The sequence below is a fragment of the Penicilliopsis zonata genome (genome assembly GCF_001890105.1).
Source record: "Penicilliopsis zonata CBS 506.65 unplaced genomic scaffold ASPZOscaffold_13, whole genome shotgun sequence".
Classification (NCBI taxonomy): Eukaryota; Fungi; Ascomycota; class Eurotiomycetes; order Eurotiales; family Aspergillaceae; genus Penicilliopsis; species Penicilliopsis zonata.
Genome location: NW_019208922.1, coordinates 600,368 through 623,312, shown reverse-complemented (window position 1 = coordinate 623,312; position 22,945 = coordinate 600,368). Strand labels below are relative to the sequence as shown.

The window sequence follows — 22,945 nt, the reverse complement described above, 5'->3', positions numbered from 1 at the left end:
ATAGCTAAGCAGTTATTAATGCCTTCCAATATGAGTCAAGAATAATAATCAAATATAGTCAAGAAAAATATCATTGTAGTCTAGCTTGCACGGAGTAGAGCAGTTAAATGAGTCCATGCCCAAGTCGAGGCTGTCTCTAATGTAGTTCAAAACACATCGAAAAGTCATATAACTAACTACCTATGTAATTATGGTTGGTTTTGGTAATTAATAGAAGGTCTAGAATGGAGTCATCAGGATGCTCTTGAAATTTAGATGAGCCTCTATCACAAGTGTTGGCAGTACTACATAAAACTTGATTTCACCACCATACTAGCCAATATATAACTAGTTTCACCTGTGCCAACAGTGACACGTAGTCAAGTACTTGGGTACCTAGGTAGGCAGTTGTCTAGGGAGTTGTCTTGATTTACTATTTTATGTAGTACGGAGTACTACATATTTAGTAGTACCAATAGTCAATGCCATACTTTGTACCAGAAGACATATTTCGCAATGCATATCGTCAATTGCATAACCTCAATACTGAACATTATGATAAGGTTAAAATGAAGGAATCCTTCGACCCTCAATTGAAATTTACAGGCATGTATTTTGCGCCAGGAGGTGAAATAACAATCCACCAGGAAACAACTAAGATGAAGATCACAATCACTGAAATAGTAAACAGTAAATACTGAGATCCTGGCAGGCCTACTCCGTACGTACTCCGTACTCCGTACATAAAAAGGGGCAGCCGATGATCGCACCATGTGTCCACCTTTGCCGTGTCGAAGCCTGAAGCTTGAAGCCTGCAACTTGGCTGAGACAAGCAAACCCGTTAGAGATAGACATATATTTCGAGGGTCGAGAGTCCAAGAGATGGGGTAGAACAATATTCATTGTTCTAGGGCTGATATTTAATGATTTGAGTCTTGAAGACATGCTCCGCTGTGCAGCACGAGGTTAATATGATCCAATTTGCATTTCGAATCCGGGATATTGTGCCGATCGCTAATTTACTCCGTATGTATTTCTTTGTACGGAGTAAGTCTTCGGCAAGGTAATAAAACTATAGAGAATTAGTTGATAGCTTTCTCCATTCTGCTAGTTATTAATATTTACGAACTACTAGAAAGGAGCAACTAGTTATACTATTATTATCTAGAAACTACTTATACGGAGTAGTACTTCGAAGAACATAGGAGTACTCCGTGAAAGACCACTGATCCTCGCCAAGAAATGCCATAGTTACAGCCAAGTGGCGTTGGAAGCGTTAACGACCTGACATGTGGCTTGCTCATTGGGGGATCAAACACCAGTGTCCACTAGTAACTACGGAGTATCTCTAGGGCCCTACCCCCATTTAAGGGCTTCATACGGAGTACTGCCCAAGTGCCTAGGTACCTGAGGTGATAGGAATAGTAATCGTTAAAAAGCTGGGAAACGATCCGATTAGATACCAGACAGGGCAACGATCCGAACCGGGGATCAATACGGAACCATCACTTGTTTTCTTTTCTTTTCTTTTTTTTTTGGGAGGGTCGAGAATGAATAATAATAGTACGGAGTCGAGCCACGGAAGAGATAAGCCAACTTCTGCGCATGGATGGATCTAGATTAGGATAAGAATAGCACACGCCGTGCAGCACTGCAGATGCAGCGCGCGGATCACCACGGAGCACAGAGGTACGGAGTAGTCAGTCTATAAGTAAGGAATTTATGATGACGCCAATTTATCTGGAGCATTGATAGTAATTGCATTTATCCTTAATTCTAGAGTATACTCTTCAGAATGTCAGATCTTTATTAACGTATCCACTCTCCTAGTACGGAGTACCTGATAAAGAGAAATACGGGTAAAAGTACGGAGTACGGAGCAGGGACCGACCTACTTTCAACTTTGCCAGAATATATTTACTCCGTACAGAGGTATGGAGAAGTCCGTATATTCCGAGTCGCCACCATAAGAAAGCACGTGATGCCCGATGTGAAACAATGACTGGGTTGAACAAGGCGAGGCGGAGACTGGACGCGAATACATTGGCCCACTACCAACTGGCCTGGAGTGGTGACGTACGTTATTTTTTTCTCGTCTTCAGGCACTAGTAGCAGGTAGGTAAGGTATTATGGAGCAACAATAATACACAGAGGAAATACTGGGTAACTATAGGGTTGTTCATTTCAGGGTAAAAAGTGACTAACTACTACTCCGTAATCTCTTGAACCTGAACTCATACGGAGTATGAGTCTGATCTCCATTGGCATACGGAGCAAATGCTTGGTGCTTGAGATAACACTCGCTCCACTGGCATAGGGTCGAAGTTGGCAACTTGGCAACCTTAATCTGGTACAGGTACAAGATGGACTCCACAGAATCCTTATGGGATTCCGATTTACCCTCCGTTTATTCCGGATTTATACTACAGCTACACTAGAATAGTTAGGTACCGAGTATAAATTGTATTGGTGGTTAATAGTAATTACTAGTTGTTAGTATGGTTATTGAGAAATGGGTTGAATACCTACCTAATCCAACTTGAAGCCTAGCGGACAAAACAAATAAACAACTTATGTTCTGTAAATGTCGATCGTACCCAGGTAAGGTATTTATCAAATTCCAGGGACCCACTCCTATCTTAGGAATGCTGTTCTTTCTATGTATGAGAATTCCGAGAAGATTTTTAGTTTTAGGGGTTATTATTATATTATAGTACTATAATTTCTAGTAGTTTTATTTATATAGGAATCGCTAGAGGGTCATACCTGATTGAAGATTAATAGGCATAATAAGGACCAGGTTAATATTAGGTACTTTGGGTAAATCCTACCTAAGTAAGATGTATACAGTACATGAACAGTACCTAAATTCTTGGACCTGTAAGGTACATACTGTATTACCATACCTGCTGTTACGCACTAAAGGCACCGGCCTCATTTCCTGGCCGAGCACACGTTCCTGGTTGGTACCGGTAATGGTTACCATGGAAGGAAGGGGTTTAGCTTCCCCTGTGCCCACTCGCCTCCTTTCCTCCCTGAAAACCTGCGCTCCCTCTTTATGCTTTTCCTGCGTGCCAGTCCTTCCTTTTACCTCTTTTCCTTTCCTCCTTCCCATCTCTTCATATCGCTTCTCTTCTTTCTTTCTCCCTTTCCTTTCGAACGTGCTTGCCAATTCGTTTGTGCTCCACTTTCGCTCAAAGGGAAAAAGGCTCCTTCCGCTACTCGTTCGTTCAAGCTTTTCCCATCTTTCTCGACACTCGTTAGTCCAACTCTTGTTCATCTGAACCTCCCGACTCTTTCCCCCCTCACCCAGCACCAGGTTTAACCTTTGTATTACATCTTTTAATTCCATCCATTGGTGAGTTGCAATCCCAACGGGACACGCCTGCTCTACAACCCAGCAAACGATCCTGGCTAACGTCTCTATTTTATCTCATCAGCAGATTCAAATCTCAAGCATCATTATGTCTGCCATCAAGTACATCCTGCCGGTCCTGGCTGCCGGTCGCCTTGCGCTCGCTGTCTGTAAGTACCACACAACACATCCAGAGGAGATCGAGAAAAAAACAATAAAGAGCAAAGAAGGAAAAAAGCTGACAGAATGGTGCAGCTTGCAATGACACCGTCACCATCAGCAGCCAGAGCGATGCCGATGACTACGCCAGCTGCACAACCATCAGGGCCGATGTCACCCTCTCCGAGTCCATCAGCGGTGACATCTCCCTGAGCGGCATCGAACAGATCACCGGTAGCCTCAGCTGCACCGGTGCCAGCAACCTGACCTCCCTGACGGCAGCCTCTCTGAACACCATTGGTGACAAGTTCACCCTGAACGGCCTCACCACACTCAGTGCGCTCACCATGGCTGACCTCACCAGCGTCGGCAGCATTGACTGGGAGGCTCTCCCCAACCTGCAGACCCTCTCGTTCACTGCTGGTGTTTCCACGGCCGATTCGGTCATCATCACCAACACTGGTCTGACCACCCTGGACGGCATCTCCCTGGAGACCGTCGGCGAGTTCAGTATCACTGACAACACCGCCCTGACGACCGTTAACGTCAACGAGTTGAAGAATGCCACTTCGCTGATCAACTTCGCTGGTAACGACAACTCTCTGGAGGTTGACTTCCCCAACCTGGGTACGGGTACCAACATGACCTTCCGCAACGTCAGCAGCGTCCTGGTTCCCTCCCTGACCACTCTGAGCGGCGAGCTCGGCTTCTGGGGCAACACCTTCAAGAAATTCAGCGCCCCCAACCTCACCACTACTGGTGACCTGGTCTTCGATGACAACCCGGACCTGACCAACATCAGCATGCCCGTCCTCACTACCGTCAACGGTGGATTCGAGATCATTGTCAATGACAAGCTGTCCGTCATCTCTTTCCCCGACCTCGAGACCGTCACTGGTGCCGTTGACTTCAGCGGCGAGTTTGACACGTGAGTACCCCTGCGTGATGATTTTTTTTAAGAAAGAAAAGCCAATCTGATAATCTATCTACAGTGTTTCCCTCCCTTCCCTGAAGGAAGTTAAGGGTGGTTTCAACGTGCAGAGCACTGGCAACTTCACCTGCTCCGCCTTCAAGTCCCTGCGTGCCGCTGGTGCTATCAAGGGTACCTACACTTGCAAGGCCAACGCCGCTGACCCCACCACCTCTGATGGATCCTCCGGCACTGGCAGCAGCAGCAACACCACCTCCACTTCCTCTGCTTCCGCTACCAGCTCTGGTGCCGCTGTTGCCAACCTCGTCGCCAATGTCCCTGCCATGGGTGCTGCCGCCGTTTTCGGTGCTCTTATGCAGTTCGCTCTGTAAAGCGCTTGCAATGTTTTGTTTTGATAATTTGTTTTTCAAAGGTCCTGTAGAGTCGCCTAATTAACATTGGTTTTTTCATCTTCATTCTACTCTGCTGTTCTTATGATAATAATTTGAGCCTTCCTTATCCTTTTCCCCCCCAATCATTTCCCCGTCCTCCCTGCACCTGAGGATGAAAAAGAAATCCATTACCTGGGTTTCGTCCTCATGATATGAACGTTTTTTTTTTTTTATGTTTCTCGTTTTTTTTTTGGCAACATCCCCTTCCCCCGCCGTTTCTTTCCTTTGATCTATCTATTAATCTGGAAACGACTTTTGCCGACGAGTTTCGTCAGACCCACATCCACAATGTTCTTGGTGGCATCAATCCGTTGATCCGCTTGCCAGCTGGCACGCAGAGTCTAGCGCCATGATCCTGCTGAGCAGCGGCTGTGGGCGAAACCGTGGCTGCATCGTGGTCCAGCATGATCCCTGCGTTTTCTCTAGTATCATAGACGGTCCTTTATTAGTTTGTATTTCATTCTGTCAACTTTGAGCGACTTTATCCCGAGTGAACCAGTAGTTTGAATAATAGCCACCTGCGCTTGGGTAAGTACTTTGTTCTCCAGAAAGGTCCGCAAGTAGAGTAGTCGTGAATCCCCCAGCCACCCTTTCTTTCAACGTGCTTCGTCAGCCGGACCAGTCCGTTTTTCCATCTAACCCATGATCCATGCCTCGAGGCTAGCAATTAGTTAGTGTGTAGACCGTCTACCAGATAGTTAGTAGGTAGTCCTACATAGGTAGATACCTACTAGTGAACTAGGTAGTTTGATAGTGAGTGGTGTAGATAGTCCGGAATGGTGGAAGGAAGGATGCTGGTCCTGGTTATGTCCTAGTTATGTAGCGATAAGGCTATAGATCATACTCCGCAGTTAAAACGCAACACAGTTGAGACTGTTGTTGTTGTTATTGTTGTTGTTGTGTCAAGTCAAAGTCACCGTTGAACCCAGTAATGCAATGCATGAAGCAAACTGTCACTCCGTCCTTGGCCCCCCGGAGGGAGGATTAGAGCCAAACAACCCCAACCCCAACCCCAAACCCAACCCCCCCGATTATTCGACCGGAGTATTTTGAATATATTTAGGTTTTTGGTGGTGAGTGAGTGGCTTCAAGCCATCCTTTCATTTCGCCTGGGCGGTAGTTAAGACAAGAGTCCGAGGTACTTGTATGGAGAGAATCGTTAAAAACTATATGAGGTAGCATTCGATGTAGACCACATACATTTTAACTAAACTACTGCATTGCAACTGCATTGCATGGAAGTTGCCCTCGGCAGCCCAGAATTGATAGTATGTTATGTTTCATGGGCAAAGGAAATGGGTGCGATGAAAGTTGACGAGTCAAGTCGAGCCCTTTTGAATAGTCGGTTGGCGAGCTCGGGCCTTGGTTTAGGGTTTTTTTTTTCTCCCCCATGCGAGATGAGGAGGATTTGCTACGATGGGGCTGGCTTGATCCTGATGATTAGGAACTAACTGAGTTAACTTGGTCAAGTTGGTAAAACTTACTTGGTAGATAGCTAGAAGGATGGGAGTCTGTCTATTCCTGACTTGCACATCCCATATAACTACTTTGTAAGAGTACTCCGTATGTTTTGGATGGTTATCTAGAAGAAAATAGAATAACTATTCTATCTGGTCTACTTCGTACTCTGTCGTGTCTATGCAGCACTCTGTAGCTTTGATTAGCTAGCTCATCTGATGCCTTACAGCCCGGGATCCGGGATACGCATATCAAGTAGAGTTCAAGGAAGGGCCTCCCCGCTCATGTACATCAACGAATTTGGTTGCAGATCTAGCCTTTGCGGAACTCTATGGGCGGGGAGAGGGGGGGGCAACACCCCATAAGAGTTCGTGCTAGGGAGTATGGCTTCCTGCTAGTCCGTGAGGCACGAGCAAATGGGACGGCCATGGCCCTCATCCTCATGTCTGAGGATCGTGGATGTACAAGGACGGGAGCAGGTCCTCCTCTGTACATACATTAGTACGGAGTACCTCTGGACGTACTCCGGCCGTATTCCGCGCGCGCGCCTAATATTTGCAGCTATGGAGCCCTCTTGTTTGAGAGTATCTGCAGCGTGGGATTTTTGCCCATTCCCCGACGTGTGTCCAGAAAGGAATTTGGACCGGTATACTCCCCATCCCCCCCCCATCTTCCGTGGCGATTGCACTTTAGATCATACGTACCTTTTTTGCATTAACGCGCAAACGGTGTCTACTTCTGAAGCAACAGCCCGTTCGTTTTCCATGTACCTAGCAGCTAGTGTTTCTGTTCGACGATGACATGGCACGGTTTGAGCCAACGATTTCGGCCGTATCGGGCTTCTTGACGATTGGGTTTGCCCCTGCGTTTGTGAGAGATGCGACAAGTTGTACGCCCAGATCTGATTCGAGGGCCGAGCTCTCCCGGGAAATATCCCTTTCGGACAATTTTCGTGGCAAGCAACAGGATGAGCCGCCTCATGACAATCCCGTCCTGTAGGTACTATGTACTCTGTACTCCATGACTACGGCGTACTCCGTACTCCGTACATTTTTGTGCTCGAAGCAGGACAAGATGCCACCTGCAGAAGATGGAGTGGATGCCGATGGTGCGCGGCCGTCGTACCAAAATAATAATAATGATGAAAAAAAGAGAAATCTATATTTAAGGCGCAGCGGGATCGGCCCGGAGAAGGGACCAGTCGACTGGATCGAGGATCAGGTTGTTGATCTGTACGGAGTACTCCGTATGCCGCGGCACTCGCTGGCATGATTTCTATTTTCAGGAGGCCACCGGGTGGATGACATCGTGAGTTGCCATGAACAGCGTTTGCATTTGGGCCATGGCCATCAGTGCGAAGGAACGTGGGGCTGGCTGACTGCGGGCCAGACCAGACACATCTTCATATGAAGAAATCATCAGCAATCAGCAATTCAAATATGACAGCTCTGATCCAGCCGGTGGAACGACCCACCTTTGGTCTGAACCCAAAGGCCGTGGTTCTTGGATACGTAGCACAGCGTCGAGATGCTCATCCGCAGGGGGAAGGGGGGGTCTCCTGTTTGCAATCGGGGTAAGTGGCGGCGATGAATGGTGGTTAGCTTCGATGAGGGTAGAAACGTAGTAATGATCGGGAGAGTGTATTGTGGAATGGTTCTGGTCGAGAGAGGAGGTTGAGCAAGAGGTGTGGATAGAAGTGGTGGCAACGGCTCTGGCTGCCATGAAATTTAGGCAGAACAACTGCCGAGTTTCAGATCAACAACGTCCGACGTCGTCTTTTCTTTTGCTGCTTTGCCGCCTCATCGATTCTTCACGCCAAACGCCTCTTGGCTCCATCGCCCCCGCCGGATCGAAGCCCTAATGGAGAATTCCAAATCAACCCAAGAGGTTTGGAAGCCGCTAACGTGTCTGGCGTCCTCCGTCTAGTATCTACTCCAAACCCGTTCCCACTCATAGACCCAGCGAGCCGGTCCTTTTCGGCGTTCCAACGCCCAGCAAAGCCCGCGGCCAATAATCCTGGATAGTCTTGCTCGTTTCGGTGCACACTAACCGTGGGCCATACGGAGTAGTGCTGCTCCTCCTCGCAGGGATTGTCTCAGCCTCCCGGTGGTCCTTGCTTCTGGCTATTTGCTCTGGCAGCTCTGCCATGACGTGCGTTTGTTGTCTGGAGCCCGCATCCTGAGGTACGGAGTACGGAGTACCTGCGCTGGAGTACTTTTGCTCCATCGCGCCTCACGGATTGCCACCGCTCGTTTGCAGCAAGCCTGGATTTCGACTCATGTCGATGATCTCGTTCCGTCGCCGCCACCGGGTGGTGGCCACACGTTGTCGAGGCTCGTCGATGCGTACTCGGCTCGATTAGGACGACAAAGCATTGTGGTCATTGGTCCCAGAGACTATTGATGCAAGGGGAATCTATAACTTGACCGTGTGTCGATCGAACCACACCACTGGCGACAAATCACACCTTTGCGATCCGGCACCTCTAGGGGGACCTGGGTCGTGGTCGGGGCACGTTGATTCGAGACTCCTGTTGTCCGTGCCATTTTGTGACAGAGATTCTCGCTGACTTCCCCGAACTACCGCGATGGGGCTTAGTCGAACTTTACGGATGGAAGTCGCCTCTTCCCCGCCGTGGAGGAGATGCAGAAATCGGTCCGTTTGACCTGTATGTCATGCTCGTCCACTTCCCAGTTCGAGGCTGTCGCAGATCCTGTCCGTCGGCTATCCTTAGGTACGCCCAGAGATTCGACCGTCATATGCATTGCATGGCCTGGGTCCAGCTCGACTGTACGTCTGAGCGGCGCCCCTTCCCCCTCATCAATTGCATATAAAACATGCATCATGATCGCTCTCTTGAGTCTGCCTCCTGTCTCTCCTTTCATGCAGAAACAGACAAACCACATTGTTGATTCTGCCTTCAATCTTCCCAGTTTTCTATCGACCCGCAGATCAAACCTCATCCATATACTCTCCGTCTCAAGATCAGTCGTCATTTCCATCAGAAACATCATCAGGAGATCTTGCTTCAACCTTGCCTTGCTCGCCACTATCCGGGGAAAAAAAAACGAGGCCCTCCTCCCTCCCCCTTGAATTAAACCCCTTCATCCCTTCATATAGCCATGTTTGACGACATGCATTCTACTATCGACACCATGCACCGACGATGCTCGCTGCCGTAAGGCTGACCTTCCCATCCCTTCCATCGTGAGATCTCCTTGCTAAATCCAGATCCCTAGTGTTCTGAACCCATTCTCGCCCAAGGAGAGCAATGCTTCGTCCGATGTAAGCGAGGATAGGCGATTGCCTCCTCTGCCGCGCGTGGAACCTGGGCCTCCGGGACCTTTGGGACCTTTCATCAACCCTTTTACCCCCACGATCTTTGCGCCTAGTCCTTCCAGCTCCCAGGATTCCTTTTCGGTCAAATCACCATGGCCGGTACACGAATCGGTGATGGCACCACCCTCCCCCGCAAACTCGGCCGAAAGCTCATGGCAAGAGTCTTTGCCCTCGACCAAGGCCGGCGACTGGCCTACCGATCTGTCTCCATCCGAAATGATGGCCCTCATCGCGCCCAGAAATATCAACCGCAAGCCACCGCTTCAGCAGATCTGCGGCAGAAAACGCAAGGGTAGCCTACTCTGCAGCGATCCCGACGACCAACGCGAGAAGCATCGCATTGCCGAAGGCAACCGCCGTAAGAACCTTAGCCAGCTTCATCGGGAACTGGACAGCCGCATCCACGATTACTTCCTGGAACGAGCTGGCTGGAATCCGGCCAAGAGCCTTCCAGAATCCAAGGAACACATCGTCCAGGGCGCGATCTTCCTCATCGATTTTATGCTCCTGATAATCGTCCATTTAATACGCCAGGAGAACGAAATGCCGCGACAGCTCTCTGACAAACTTCAGCCACAGATCCGCTGCATGCAGCTGCAACAGCTGGTCAGCACACTGCAGCAGCAACAACAGACTTCTCAACAGCAGATCCAAGCTCTGAAACAGGAGAACGACAAGCTGATCGAGCGCAACAAAGCCCTGGAATTTCAACTCAGCTCCTACGAACACCTCTTCCGATCGTCGCCCAAGAGCGAGCCCACCACGAGCTCGAACCCGCTCTCGCAGCCTCCGGAGAAGAGACAGAAGACCATGCTCCCCGGCCTGCATGCACTATGTGACGGGGTTGATGTCATTACCCATCATCAAGAGACCGCACCGCCTGCCGATTCCTTTGGCACCAACCCATGCCAGACCTACTTTCCCAACTCCTTTCTCCGGACCACCCCGCCAATGACCGGTCCCTCGTCTCCGATTCTCCTTCACCCTCCGCAGTCCGCTCCAATGTCGCGATGCGGATCCCTGGTCTCATCACCCTGAAAGCCAAGACTTGTCGCTTATGACCGTGGCCTCAGAAAATCCAAAGTGAATGAATCTTCGTGCGCCCAATATTTTTGAGTCGTGTTCCGTTTAGCGTCCCCCTCAGCAATGTAACAATACCCTCCCAGAGTCCCGGGACAGTGCGGAGTCCCCATACACAGTGCTTCATTTGTCCTATTCACTAGCCTCCTCTCTGTCTGATCTCATCTCGGCCAGGCCTAGCGCAATACCCCTTGGTTCCATTTGTATACCAGCAAAAGTTCGTCCTTGGCAGAATACAATTTCCCTCTCCTTGGCATCATCTTTTTTGGACATCTTTTTTCTTTCGTTTGATTCTAGGTTCGTGTCTATAATATTGTCTTGTTCATGGTGATTTTCTTCCCCAAGAGTCAACGGGGCTTAACCTTGCGGCAAATATATTCGCGTCTCTGCGAACTCCTCATACATTCCTTCGTTTTTTTTTTTTTCTTTTCTTTTTTTTCTCTCTCCCTTTTGTACCTTTCGGTTGCCTTTTTTTCTCCTCGTAATTATAATTTTCTTATGTTCCAAGCGGCAATGAGTTGGATGTCATTTCTTGTTGTATCTATGGGTGGAGCGACGCATATCTTTTTGTTGTATTCTCATCATCATTACAACACAATAGTACAGAATTGATCATCATTTGGTGTCTTGCAGATATTCAAGGTCTTATATATCGGAGTTTCGACTTTATGATAGGAACATCATTGTCGCCTTTATCGCAGACAAAATTTGTCGACAATCTCATAGTTACCTACAAACATGAGGCACTCAACTCTGTACGGAGTAGATACTAAGTACCACCAATACTACTACATACCTAATAATGGAGTATCGAATTAACTAACTATTAGTTAGCTAATTGGTCAACCAGGTACTTAAGCTGTAGCCTACGTACTCCGTACGTGTTCTGGGCGGATAAAGAGGGTCCAGCGCGGGAAAGGAAAACCCCTATAAAAAGAACCAGCTGTATGTCAATTACACATTACATACAGACACCTGCATAGAAACGCAGCGTTGGAGGTAAAGGGGGCGGGAAAGGCCGTGTCTCAGTCTGTTTGGCGGGTGTCTGGGCCCTTTGCTGGGCGGACCGTCAAACTCAACCTCTCTTCCTGCGTTCTTGCACTGAACACGACAGACAACCCACATCTTCAGTCCCTCCCCTCTCCCCCCCATCCCGCTGTGTTTGGGCCTGCCTCGTGTTTCGTTTTTTTTTTCTTTTTCGCTTCTCCTCCGTTCGTTAATCGTTGTCGAGTGTCTCCAGCCCTTCTTGCGCTGGGCGATCGCGCTCATCCGACAGGCGCCTTTTGCACACTGAGAGATTGATCCTTGTTTCTCCTAAAACCGTCGACCTACCTTGTTCATCCCCCTTCGCGATAATCGATATCGACCTGACAATTCTTTGACGGTCCGTCATCTCGATATTTTTTGTCCTTGCAGTCGATCAATTCTCGTCGTCGTCTGGCTTCGCTTCGCCACAACGGTCGTGTCAGCAGACTAGTCGGAAGACAGGGAGAAAAGGTCTCCTAAGAACAATCGACTCTTGCCGTGGCTATCATCTCGTCGATCTTTTCGAGTATTGGGGCTTCGAAGATTTGAAAGGCCCCCTGGAATCGCTATTTGGCCATATAATCCTCTTTTTTTTTCCTTCTCCCTTTTTATTCCTTCTCGAAATGTTGCTTCCTAAAGGTGGCGTAACGTGGAAGTCGGCCAGGGCCCGACTGCCGCCATGGAGAGCTGTCCTGGTGCTGCTTACAAGGACTCGATTCCTCGTCTCTATCGCGCTCACAGGCCTGGTAGTCTTATTATGGCGTGGGATCAGCAGCTCGGCTGCTGAAATGCAGAGGTAAGGGAGACATGGCCGTGAAAAATGGTTGTTCCAAGATGATTGATAAAATGGCTACTGACTGCTTTCAATCAATAGTTTCTACTGCTATGGATCTTCCAAGTCGCCCATGGAAATGAGTATAAATGAGATGGTCGAATGGAACGCGCACCTCCAGACTCCCGTCGTGTTCAACCACCACCAGCCGTACGAAGTCAATTCCTCTACCATCTCGAGTGTCGACCTCAACCCGATCAAGTCGACCACCAAGGCCGTGACGAACGGCGAACGAGTACTCATCCTGACACCTCTTAGAGACGCTTCGGCCTTCCTGACCAAATACTTTGACCTGCTCTACAAGCTGACCTACCCCCACGATCTCATCGATCTGGCTTTCCTTGTCGGCGACTGCAAAGATGATACCTTGGCCGTCCTTTCCTCGGAATTGCAGCGCGTCCAGGACCAGGTCGAGGAGAAGATTGCCTTTCGCAGCGCGCTGATCGTCCAGAAGGACTTTGGGGCCGATGTCAATATGAACGTGGACGATAAGCATGCTTTCGCCGCTCAGGGTCCTCGCCGCATTGCAATTGGCCGGGCCCGTAACTACCTTCTCTATTCTGCCTTGAAGCCGGACCATTCGTGGGTCTACTGGCGCGACGTCGACATTGTCGACAGCCCTGATCGCATTTTGGAAGACTTCATGGCCCATGACAAGGACATTCTTGTTCCCAGTACGTATCTTTATCTTTCTATTCTTTCTTTCTCTTCTTTGAAAGCAAAGTAGCTGATTTGTTCCTGCAGACATTTGGTTCCATCGTTACAAGGACGGCCATGACATCGAGGGACGCTGTATGTATTAAACAGTCGCATGGTTTGTAACGCAGATGGTTCATTGGCTAATCGTATTTACAGTTGACTACAACTCCTGGGTTGAATCCGACAAGGGCCGCAAGCTCCGTGAGACCCTCCCCCCGGACACCGTGCTGGCTGAAGGATATAAGGAATACGATACCGGACGCAAATACCTCGTTAGCATGGGCGATTGGAGAAACAACAAAGATGTCGAGGTTGATTTGGATGGGATTGGTGGCGTGAATATCCTCGTCAAAGCAGATGTTCACAGATCAGGTAAGAATGAATTTATCGCGGTATCTTTTGATCTATGCTAATAGAGCTCTCGAAGGTGTCAACTTCCCCGCCTATGCTTTTGAGAACCAGGCGGAAACCGAAGGTTTTGCTCGTATGGCTAAGAGAGCAGGATACCAGGTCGTCGGTCTCCCTAACTACGTCGTCTGGCACATCGATACCGATGAGAAGCCTGGAAATCTGGGTAACCGCAAGGCATACTAAGCTTTGGCACAATGGTTCTTTCGACTTTTTTTTCCCTTCTCCCGCTCTGGTGCGCAGCACTCGCAGGTTCGGGTTCAACTAGCGATGACACATCCATCCAAAGTTATATTAGATTCCTTCCCCCCCCCCCCCCCCCCCCCCCACCAATACCCTTCCGTGGCCGATGAGTTGCTGCTTCACCTCGGGGGATCCCCTACACGGAGTCTTCTCTTCTCTTCATGTTTTGCTACTGCTTTTTCTTTCCCTCGGAAGAATTTTCTCTCTCCGGGAAACCTAATGATTCCGATCACCAAGGCTCTTCGTATTGCGCTCTGGGGATTATAACGGCGCTACGGAGGAAAACGTTCTTGTTCAGCGGTATTGACGGTTCATAGAGTTGAACTTGTTTCTTTTTTCTTTCTTTTTTACTGACTTGTCGTCACTTTCCTATTTGACATACAAAGCTTGTTATTCCTCGCTCGATCATGGCTTTGAGAGCTCGGTTTATGACGAGCCCCTTTTTTCGCATATATCTGCGGATTGTCTGTCCTTCTCCCGTGTGGTTGGATTGCCCAGTGTATGAAAATCCGATGGGGACCGAGAGCAGCCGAGGATAAGCCTGGTTTGGTGATTTCATTTGGCGTTCGTGTACATATACACCGTGGTTTTGAATCTTGACAACGGTCAGGCCGTTTATTCAATCTATTATAATCGATTATGCATCCATTATGTACCTTTCTGGATAGAGTTTACTTGGCTGGGTTTTCCAATCAGCTATTAATACTGCATTGATTTGGTTGTTGATCGTGGATTGCTCGCAGGCCTCTGCCAAATCTGAGAGTAGCTGATAAGTCCACCTTGCAAATAGAGCAAACATGAAATACGGTCAACCATAACTACTAGGCACCAGCTACCTAGGTAGTTACTTTTCTGTTTTACTCAAGCCCACTAATACCGCTCACTATGCTGATGCCAACCCATCTCATTCCCTCTGCTAATACTCCCCTGCTCCTCCCCAGCAGAATACTCCGAGTCCGCCCCGTCCCCGCTTCGCCGCGCAACACCCCGCGATCGACTTTCCACCATCATTCCCATCTAGCACGTCAGTTGCTTCCACCTCGCACAAGCCTACCTCGCCCCTTTCGCGCGCTACATCTCAATCGCCCCTCGTGTTTCTCTCGACTCGATTACCCATCTCAATTCCGCACAATGGCTACTTCTACTGGCGCCAAGTTCGAGTTCCTGTGCATCCTGCCCGATAAACCGGGGGCGCTCGCCAAGAGACTCGAAGTCAGACCGTAAGTCGGGCTTGAAGATTCCTATGGTCCTCTAGTATTTATTCAAACCCGTCTAGGTCCCATCTTGAAGGTGTCAAGCCGTATGTCGAGGCTGGTCAGCTCGTGTTGGGTGGTGAGTCACACTATATAATACATATATTCTAACAAATCAAAAGTTATAATGTATGGAATGCTTATCATTTCATGTATAGGAGCCATGCTTGAATCTCATCCTGCACCGGGTGAAACTCCTGCATTCAAAGGCAGTGTGATGATGATCGTTGCGGAGAGTGTGGAGCAGGCCAAGGAGATCATCAGCCAGGACATTTACACGCGCACAGGAGTATGGGATCTGGAAAATGCGCAGTTCATTCCGGTAGGTCAACTTCTAAAAAATCATTCTATATATATATATATGTATCTGTATACTGACTATCTAGTTCAAATCTGCTGTGCGGACGTCTTTGTAACGGCTAGAATATAGTTAGAATATAACTACCTAGTCTAAGAGTCCCAAAAAAATAGTGATAATACATGATAGCTACATATCATACTGAAGGCCTCACAGCTTCGCTCTTGGCTCGTCTTTCTTGAGCATAGCCTCTGAGACCTTTCGTCGCTGAATTTTACCGGTGGCGGTCTTGGGGATTTGGGACACAATCCACACCTAATTCGTGTCTATTAGAATTTGGAAATAAGTGTTTAAGAAGAATCTCGACATACCTTCTTTGGAATCTTGAACTTGGCCAACTTTTCTGCAACAAAGGCCTTGATTTCTGCCTCGGAAACTTTCTCGTTCGGCTTCGGCACGACGGCCGCTCCGATATCCTCCCCGTAATGACCTGGGTCGGGGATGGCGAAGCAGACGGCCTCGCCAACCTTGGGATGGTGTAGCAGAGTGTTATCCAGCTCGATCGGACTGATCTTTTCCCCGCCCTTGTTGATGAGCTCCTTGATGCGTCCGGTGATGATGACATATCCATCCGGGTCCTTTTTGCCCTGGTCCCCGGTGCGGAAGAAGCCGTCCTTGGTAAATGACGATGCATTTGCGGACGGGTTGTTCAGGTAGCCCTTGGTCACGTTCTGACCACGCACACAGATCTCCGCTTCCTGGCCCTGAGGTACTTCGTTGCCGTCCTGGTCGAGAATCTTCACCTCGACACCCTGTCCGAGGCCTACGCTACCAGGCTGGCGTTTGCCCGGTGGGAGGGGATTGCTGGTCATCTGGTGAGCCGCTTCCGTCATAGCATAAGCTTCAAGGACCGGGGCATTGAACGTCGTCTCCAGGTCTTGGAAAGTCTTCGGAGACAGTGGCGACGAACACGATCGGATAAAGCGGATCTTAGGGATAGGGTTGGGCAAGGGGGATTTAAGAAGAATTTGATGGATGGTCGGCACGGCTGTGTACCAATTGGCCTTGTGGGCGATGAAATCCGTCCAAAACTGAGACGCAGAGAACTTGGGCGGGACAATCACGGATCCTCCAGAGGAGAGGGGCGCAAGGAAGGCAGCCAGAAGTCCATGAACATGGAACAAAGGCATCACGAGGTAGGTACGATCCTCGGGGCCCAACTTGTAGGTATCCTGGATGTTCCCTGTGGAGAAGTTGCATCGTCAGAAAGAAGGCTTTTCCCTATAGCTTTCTGATCAAGGGTACATACTCATTGTTGTGGTTAAATTCCGGTGTGAGAGGGGAACCTGGAGAATCGCCGAGGTTAGTAAACCAGTTGAAACGAGAGAGAAGGCGTCTGTACGGCTTTGGGTCTACCAGTCGTTCCACTAGTATGCAGAACAAGGGCAGTATCTTCAGGCTGAGCTTGCTCGAGCCTTTGATATTCTCTTCCCTGCAGCTTCCCAAGCTCCTTGACATCCAGAACCACTTCTCTTCCATCCCAGTAACACTCCGCAATCGCGGCATTGTACTTCCTCGCAGCTCTTACAGCGGGTCCATTCTGCTCGAATGAACCTTTCGGCACAAGAGCCACGGCTGATTTGAGATCATCAATGTAGAACTCGAACTCGTCCTGCTTATAAGCCGGGTTCAAAGGGGCCGCGATACCCCGTTGCCAAGACGCCGCTAGAAAGGAAACGATAAACTCATAGGAGTTCGGTAGAGCGATTGAGACAGCATCGCCATGTTTAATACCCAATCTAGCCAATTTCTCCTGGAAGGCACCAATATGGGAATGTAGTTGCTGGTAAGATACCGCGAGGACGTCGGGCTTGTGAGGAATAAGAACGGCGACGTTGGTACTGTCTGCAGAGAATGACTGGGCGAGGGTAGCCATGGTGGATTTATCAATTGCTAACAGTGGACTCAGCAAAAAGGATCAATTGAATGACATAGATGGCTGAAAAATGATAGGAGATAGAATAGAGCTCTCACAGTTCTCCTGTCAAGTATGTGGGCTGACTCCGAGGTACTCCGTGGATTACGGCTTGTCGGCAAGGCTTCTTTCTGATTGCGTCACAAACAAACAGAGCAAACATATGCATACAAATCTTAAATAAAATAAAGTGTGTAACACAATGCAGGAGTATAGCAGTTCTCATTAGTAGTATAAAGTGTTTTATGTACTCTTATCAGGCCAACAGAAATAAGCCTAGCCTTTTATTAAGTTTGTATAATATCAACCCTAACTATTTAGTTTAAAATGCTCATACTCTTATGTCTACATTATATTCTCGAAGCATCGCTAGCCTATTCTTCTCCCTCTAGTTATGGCACCCCTTGCGTGGTATAATTATGTCGTACATAGGTGGTACACTACAGGTTCCTACTAACTAGTAGGAAGTACTCTGTACCTCACTAACTAATACCTACCTAGGTACCTTAGGTAGGTACCTGGTACTATTCACACCTCGTACTACATAGTGCATTGTAGTACAGTCACAAGCAGGTGGGAATAAATCATTTTAGGAAGGCGGTATAGGAAGCGGAATCATACACAAACCCGACCGCCTTTGGTCCCCCACTGCAGCAAGAGCGCCTGTTGAAGCCTCCCGAGTCGGGGAAATACCTGTCTTCAAGACAAGAGCTTCCTCCAGTTACGTCTGTGTGGTGGTCTTCGGATAACGATGGCTCCCGAGTCGACACCGTCGAAAGCTGGGGGGATGTCGCTTTATGCGAATCTTCTTGATTCCTCCGCCGACAGTTCCTCGTCGCCGGGGACAATCTCGCGGGCACCTGTTGTCTTTAAACCTAGCTCCGAAGGTGATTCGCAGCAAGACGACTCCGCGGCAAAGAAACAGCAGCTAAGTGCCGGTAGATATCCCACCTTTTTCCTTCCTTCGTGTTCGAAACGATAGTCATCTTGTGTTTTCTCTGCGAAAGCGAGTGCTCACTTGTCCCTTGGGTCATCCCCGGGTTTGAATACAGCATCTCTTCGATTCCAGCCTACGAAACGGCCACAGCTAGCCGCCCAGAAGCCGAAACCCAAGCCGGCATTACCAAAGGCGACTTCCGGTCCCAGTGTTGCCGCAACACCGGCTCCCGTACCATCAGCACCCGTGAAAAGCACCCTTGCGGATTGGGCAGCTACAGAAGATGAAGATATCAATGGATTCTTCGCGGGCGAAAAAAGACAGCGCGGCGGGCGGAAGAAACGAAAGAAGAACCGAGACTCGCAAATGATGCAGCAGAATTGGGATGATATCTATGACCCGTCACGGCCCAATAACTATGAAGAGTACAAGCACAGCGACGAGAAGATTTTTGAGGTCCGAGATTGGAAAGATCGTCTATATGCGCACCGTATGGTTAGGTCACGAAGCAGAGACTCTGACTCTGACGATGGGTATTCCAGACCCATGAACCGTCAGTATCCCGTTATGCTCCGTTTACGCTGTCAACGAGTTGAGCTAACATATGATTAATTAGAGCAATTTGCTCCGCCAGCTAGCTTCGCACCGCCCCCGAATATTAATAATATCCCACCTCCTCCGCCTGCCATGGTTCTTGACGACGCGTCCGGAGAAGACGCATATGCTCGACGTTTACGGCTCAGCCAGAACCAGGGTGACATCCGAATGGCCGACTATATGCCAGATATCCAGCCACCACCACCACCACCACCTGCTGACTCTCTAGCTCCGGTACCGAACGACGCTGCAGGGGATGATGCGTATGTCCATCGTCTGCAAATGAGCGCCAGTCAGCCTAGTGTGTCTACTGCAGAGTATACTCCTCCACGTCCACCCCCACCTCCTCCAACTGCTAGTCGTCTTGATGCAATTCAACCTTCTTCAGCTACTATATCTCGTGCACCAGTTCGTTATACATTACCGCCGCCTCCAGAAGACTTACCGGCGTCCGAAGCAGAGCTGGAGCAAGTCTTTGCACAGGAGCAACCTGTGGAAGAAGACCCTGATGATAATACCCCACGCTCGCTTCGCCCCGGGCAAAAGGGATTTGCCCAGCGTCTACTTGAGAAGTATGGCTGGACTAAAGGGTCTGGCTTGGGCGCAACTGGCTCGGGAATTGTCAAACCACTGCAGGTCAAGGTTGAGAAGCAGAAGAAGCGCCCTGACTCTGAAGGCGGCGGCTTTGTCACACCCGCGGGTAGAGGTACAATCATCGGGAGTGCCAAGAAATTCGAGGGGGTGGGTAAGTTTGGTGAAATGAGTGAGGTCATCATGCTCAAGGGTATGCTGGATGGCATGGACGTGGATGCTGAATTGGAAGGAGACCATGACGGTGGCCTGATGCAGGAAATAGGAGAAGAGTGCTCTGAAAAGGTAAGGCTCTGCCCTGTGTACATTTTTGATGTGATTCGGTGGGCTAATAACGGCTTCTGGGACGCAGTATGGCCGTGTTGAGCGTGTCTTTATCCACCGGGCCTCCCGGCAACACGCTCCAGTCTTTGTGAAGTTCACTAGTCAGCTATCAGCTCTGAGAGTGAGTGCTGTTGACCTCTGATATACACCGGACATCAGACTGATATTTAACTGTAGGCTGTGAATGCGCTAGAGGGACGGATATTCAATGGGAACGCTATTACCGCGCGATTTTTCGACAAGGAGAGATTCGAGCAAGGGATTTACGAGCAGTGATTTGCTACGAGCAGCAGTTCATTATTAATTGTACAATAGGATTTGATACACTTTGGATACCAGAACTTGGTTCAGATAAAGAAACGGAATCAACGACAATAAATTCATGAAGATCCCCACCTATAAGTCGATCTATAGTCTCCATATGATCTAGAATGTGATTCTATCAAACATCTCGGACTCGTCATCCTCAAACTCTTCCGAGACAAACCCCGGGCCGCAAGCATCCCTCCACTCAGCAATATGGTCTTCCGCGCACGAATCTTCCTGGTCTTCCGCAAATCCTGTCTCAAGGACGGACAGATTCTTCTCAAGCCACTCCTGCATCTTGCAGATCTCACACGTGTCCGGCATGGGGAGAATCACGACCTCCACCTTGTTACAGAGATTGGTTCCAGCTTTGATAGCGGTCTGACAGGGGATCTCCAGTTTCCAGGATGGGTCTGGATGTAAGCACATGGCCCGGTACCATGAGATCTGATGACACATTTCTTGTGGGAGATTTTGGTGGAATTTAAGTTCTTTTTCGTCCTGTCTGTTGATGCTAGATGTTGATGAGCAGATGCATAGGCATAAATAGGACCAGGAGTCAACAAGACAGGGCCTATCATAGTTATCTCATGGTCTATCAAAGAATCTACAAAGCCCCTTGTCTCTATTCTTTGTCGCAGGTTGATTCTTCTCCCAGTTGTCAATTATTATAATCAATTCCAGTCGACAGGTGTTTCTTTGACATATTCTGAAACAATAGTAGGTAGAGCTCATATTCTGTGCCATCAGGATGTAAAACTACTAGCAAATAGTTTCATCTGATTACTATAAAGTGGCTCTCTATCCTAAGAGACTGTTTTTTATTTATAGCATAAATCACCTTGAATTTTACTTGGTTTACTATATAAAAATTAGCAAGAGTAATTAAGTGTCTATAATTTTATATTAATTACCTCCTACAACGCCTAGCCCCTGGGGAGACAATTGACTATACTAAAAGTAGGCGTAGATCTTAGATGAGAATCATGTGATGTCTTTGGAAACATGTGGAGTGATTGGCTGTGGGGCACTTTACTGCTATCAAATTCACTGAGTGAACCCTCAAAGACAGGATTTGTCTTGCGCATTCAGTCCCAAAGAACAGTCTAGAAGGGCCATTCTTTGTCTCGCTGCTACTGTCTGTACCCCTGGCTTGTTTGATAATCTATTATATCCCTTAGACTGACATCTGCAGCAACCTTTCCACGCCCATCAGTCATCACCCTCCGCTGAGCGCAAGTTTCCCTCTCTGTTCATAAGAAAAACAATCAGCAAGATGTCACTCTGCATTAACCGTCTCCAAGAGGAGAGGTATGCGCCAGAAAACCGTGTCCCCGGATTTGGAACCAAGCTGACGACTACTGCGACACGCTACAGGAAACAGTGGCGACGTGACCACCCTTTCGGGTTTATAGCAAAGCCTCATCGGACTGCACAAGGTGTTTTGGATCTAAAGAAATGGGAATGCGGCGTTCCGGGAAAGGCAAAAACAATCTGGGAAGGAGGGCTTTTCAAGCTCGAGGTGACCTTTCCTGACGGTGAGTTTTGGAACTCTGTATTATTCTTTGCGCTGCGACAATCGCAAACTGACGTATGATCTATTTCTTTTGCATAGAGTATCCCACGAAGCCGCCCAAGTGTATGTAACCAAACCATCCCCCTCCACCTCCCCCCTACACAGACGACTTGCCAAGGAATGAAAGGGGTATTCATGTCGCTTGAGACTTGAGAGCTTTCTACGCCGAGTTGCGAGATTATAACTGACAATTTGCTTTCTTGGGGTTCTCAGGCAAATTCACTCCTCCACTCTTCCACCCAAATGTCTACCCCTCCGGAACGGTCTGCCTTTCAATCCTGAACGAAGAGGAGGCTTGGAAACCGGCGATCACCATCAAGCAGATTCTCCTCGGCATCCAGGATCTGCTGGACGAGCCTAACCCGGAATCCCCCGCCCAGGCGGAAGCATACAACCTCTTCAAGAAGGATCGCGTGCAGTACGAACGGCGAGTCAAACAGGTCGTCAAGGAGAATCCTGCGCCGTAGGAGGTCTCTGTTGATGAATTGTTCTTGACCCGCGCTTTTCCTGGTGAACTATACTGTCTCGTGCCCTGCTTTTTGCCAGGGAAAATAAGCCATGGCCGAGTGATCGTGCCGCTGTCTTATCTCATACTACCAGCTTTGTTGGCCAGTTAGGAACTTGCTTGTTTTCCTCTGCATCCCCCTCCCAACTTTATAATGATCAGGGCCTGGGAATTGACACCCTGCATACGAGCCCGGTCTATCTCACTAAGTGCCATTCTATCATGATCCTCCTCTCTTGAGCAAGCGTGGCGTTGCAAAGTGCTAAGATGTCTCTTCAGGGTGGGAATAGCCAGGCGTTTTCTGACGAATCTTCTCTTCTTTTTCTTCTTCTTCTTCTTCTCTTTTGGTTTCTTAGGTCGACCTTCTTTTATTTCTATGTTTCTTGAACCTTCTTTAGGTGAACATAGTAACATACTAGCTCATTTGAGAAGAACGTGCGATCACCCACATAAATATCCTATCAATCTTCTTTTGATTCTAGATGCGGTCTACCAGGGTATCGGCAGGAGGCTCCAGCTACCTAGGTAGGTACCTGCAGGGATGAGGTAGCAATATGCGGAAGATCGATCGATCTTGGCGGGGTTCTCAGGCCCATTCCAAGGAATTTATAGCACATGAAGTACTGGAGCAGAATGAATACCA

The 22,945-nt window shown here is 48.7% G+C and overlaps 9 protein-coding genes across 9 annotated transcripts; 6 read left to right on the top strand and 3 right to left on the bottom strand.

Moving 5' to 3' along the window:
* The first annotated feature begins 3,088 nt into the window (after positions 1-3,088).
* ASPZODRAFT_27392 (hypothetical protein) lies at positions 3,089-5,027 on the top strand. The gene is made up of 5 exons (XM_022728094.1): positions 3,089-3,238; positions 3,299-3,337; positions 3,420-3,504; positions 3,590-4,421; positions 4,486-5,027. The coding sequence occupies exons 3-5, from the start codon at positions 3,444-3,446 to the stop codon at positions 4,793-4,795; spliced, it is 1,203 nt and encodes a 400-aa protein (XP_022579265.1). The 5' UTR covers positions 3,089-3,238; positions 3,299-3,337; positions 3,420-3,443; the 3' UTR covers positions 4,796-5,027.
* Positions 5,028-7,225: 2,198 nt separating this feature from the next.
* ASPZODRAFT_731500 (hypothetical protein) lies at positions 7,226-8,495 on the bottom strand. The gene is made up of 2 exons (XM_022729872.1): positions 7,788-8,495; positions 7,226-7,713 (listed from the first exon to the last, which is right to left on the bottom strand). The coding sequence occupies exons 1-2, from the start codon at positions 8,033-8,035 to the stop codon at positions 7,338-7,340; spliced, it is 624 nt and encodes a 207-aa protein (XP_022579264.1). The 5' UTR covers positions 8,036-8,495; the 3' UTR covers positions 7,226-7,337.
* A 796-nt stretch (positions 8,496-9,291) lies between these two features.
* On the top strand, positions 9,292-10,873 carry ASPZODRAFT_731428 (hypothetical protein). The gene is made up of 2 exons (XM_022729871.1): positions 9,292-9,491; positions 9,553-10,873. The coding sequence occupies exons 1-2, from the start codon at positions 9,436-9,438 to the stop codon at positions 10,688-10,690; spliced, it is 1,194 nt and encodes a 397-aa protein (XP_022579263.1). The 5' UTR covers positions 9,292-9,435; the 3' UTR covers positions 10,691-10,873.
* Positions 10,874-12,191: 1,318 nt separating this feature from the next.
* Positions 12,192-13,992, top strand: ASPZODRAFT_731591 (hypothetical protein). The gene is made up of 5 exons (XM_022729873.1): positions 12,192-12,554; positions 12,633-13,264; positions 13,335-13,382; positions 13,446-13,661; positions 13,717-13,992. The coding sequence occupies exons 1-5, from the start codon at positions 12,382-12,384 to the stop codon at positions 13,881-13,883; spliced, it is 1,236 nt and encodes a 411-aa protein (XP_022579262.1). The 5' UTR covers positions 12,192-12,381; the 3' UTR covers positions 13,884-13,992.
* A 1,079-nt stretch (positions 13,993-15,071) lies between these two features.
* On the top strand, positions 15,072-15,609 carry ASPZODRAFT_18322 (hypothetical protein; the record flags this gene model as incomplete). Its single annotated transcript, XM_022727192.1, has 4 exons — positions 15,072-15,160; positions 15,217-15,272; positions 15,352-15,515; positions 15,580-15,609. The coding sequence occupies 4 exons, from the start codon at positions 15,072-15,074 to the stop codon at positions 15,607-15,609; spliced, it is 339 nt and encodes a 112-aa protein (XP_022579261.1).
* A 92-nt stretch (positions 15,610-15,701) lies between these two features.
* ASPZODRAFT_71435 (hypothetical protein) lies at positions 15,702-17,427 on the bottom strand (the record flags this gene model as incomplete). The annotated part of the gene is made up of 4 exons (XM_022729754.1): positions 15,702-15,806; positions 15,863-16,734; positions 16,801-16,837; positions 16,894-17,427. 4 exons carry the CDS (start codon positions 17,425-17,427, stop codon positions 15,702-15,704), a joined length of 1,548 nt encoding a protein of 515 aa, XP_022579260.1.
* Positions 17,428-18,217: 790 nt separating this feature from the next.
* ASPZODRAFT_144703 (hypothetical protein) lies at positions 18,218-20,191 on the top strand (the record flags this gene model as incomplete). The annotated part of the gene is made up of 5 exons (XM_022725035.1): positions 18,218-18,404; positions 18,474-18,956; positions 19,020-19,876; positions 19,944-20,036; positions 20,093-20,191. The coding sequence occupies 5 exons, from the start codon at positions 18,218-18,220 to the stop codon at positions 20,189-20,191; spliced, it is 1,719 nt and encodes a 572-aa protein (XP_022579259.1).
* Positions 20,192-20,341: 150 nt separating this feature from the next.
* ASPZODRAFT_18319 (hypothetical protein) lies at positions 20,342-20,680 on the bottom strand (the record flags this gene model as incomplete). The annotated part of the gene is made up of 1 exon (XM_022727191.1): positions 20,342-20,680. The coding sequence occupies one exon, from the start codon at positions 20,678-20,680 to the stop codon at positions 20,342-20,344; it is 339 nt and encodes a 112-aa protein (XP_022579258.1).
* An 817-nt stretch (positions 20,681-21,497) lies between these two features.
* Positions 21,498-22,264, top strand: ASPZODRAFT_71133 (hypothetical protein; the record flags this gene model as incomplete). The annotated part of the gene is made up of 4 exons (XM_022729724.1): positions 21,498-21,532; positions 21,599-21,759; positions 21,837-21,860; positions 22,011-22,264. The coding sequence occupies 4 exons, from the start codon at positions 21,498-21,500 to the stop codon at positions 22,262-22,264; spliced, it is 474 nt and encodes a 157-aa protein (XP_022579257.1).
* Between the last annotated feature and the right edge of the window lie 681 nt (positions 22,265-22,945).

Bases quoted from the DNA above. Each gene is read 5' to 3' on its own strand.
- ASPZODRAFT_731591 (XM_022729873.1), top strand. From the start codon at position 12,382: ATGTTGCTTCCTAAAGGTGGCGTAACGTGGAAGTCGGCCAGGGCCCGA. The intron at 12,555-12,632 runs GTAAGGGAGACA...TTCAATCAATAG, and splicing joins TCGGCTGCTGAAATGCAGAG to TTTCTACTGCTATGGATCTT. The intron at 13,265-13,334 runs GTACGTATCTTT...TTGTTCCTGCAG, and splicing joins CAAGGACATTCTTGTTCCCA to ACATTTGGTTCCATCGTTAC.
- ASPZODRAFT_731500 (XM_022729872.1), bottom strand. From the start codon at position 8,035: ATGGCAGCCAGAGCCGTTGCCACCACTTCTATCCACACCTCTTGCTCA. The intron at 7,714-7,787 runs GTGGGTCGTTCC...CTTCATATGAAG, and splicing joins CCTTTGGGTTCAGACCAAAG to ATGTGTCTGGTCTGGCCCGC.
- ASPZODRAFT_27392 (XM_022728094.1), top strand. From the start codon at position 3,444: ATGTCTGCCATCAAGTACATCCTGCCGGTCCTGGCTGCCGGTCGCCTT. The intron at 3,505-3,589 runs GTAAGTACCACA...AGAATGGTGCAG, and splicing joins TCGCCTTGCGCTCGCTGTCT to CTTGCAATGACACCGTCACC. The intron at 4,422-4,485 runs GTGAGTACCCCT...ATCTATCTACAG, and splicing joins TTCAGCGGCGAGTTTGACAC to TGTTTCCCTCCCTTCCCTGA.
- ASPZODRAFT_731428 (XM_022729871.1), top strand. From the start codon at position 9,436: ATGTTTGACGACATGCATTCTACTATCGACACCATGCACCGACGATGC. The intron at 9,492-9,552 runs GTAAGGCTGACC...CCAGATCCCTAG, and splicing joins CACCGACGATGCTCGCTGCC to TGTTCTGAACCCATTCTCGC.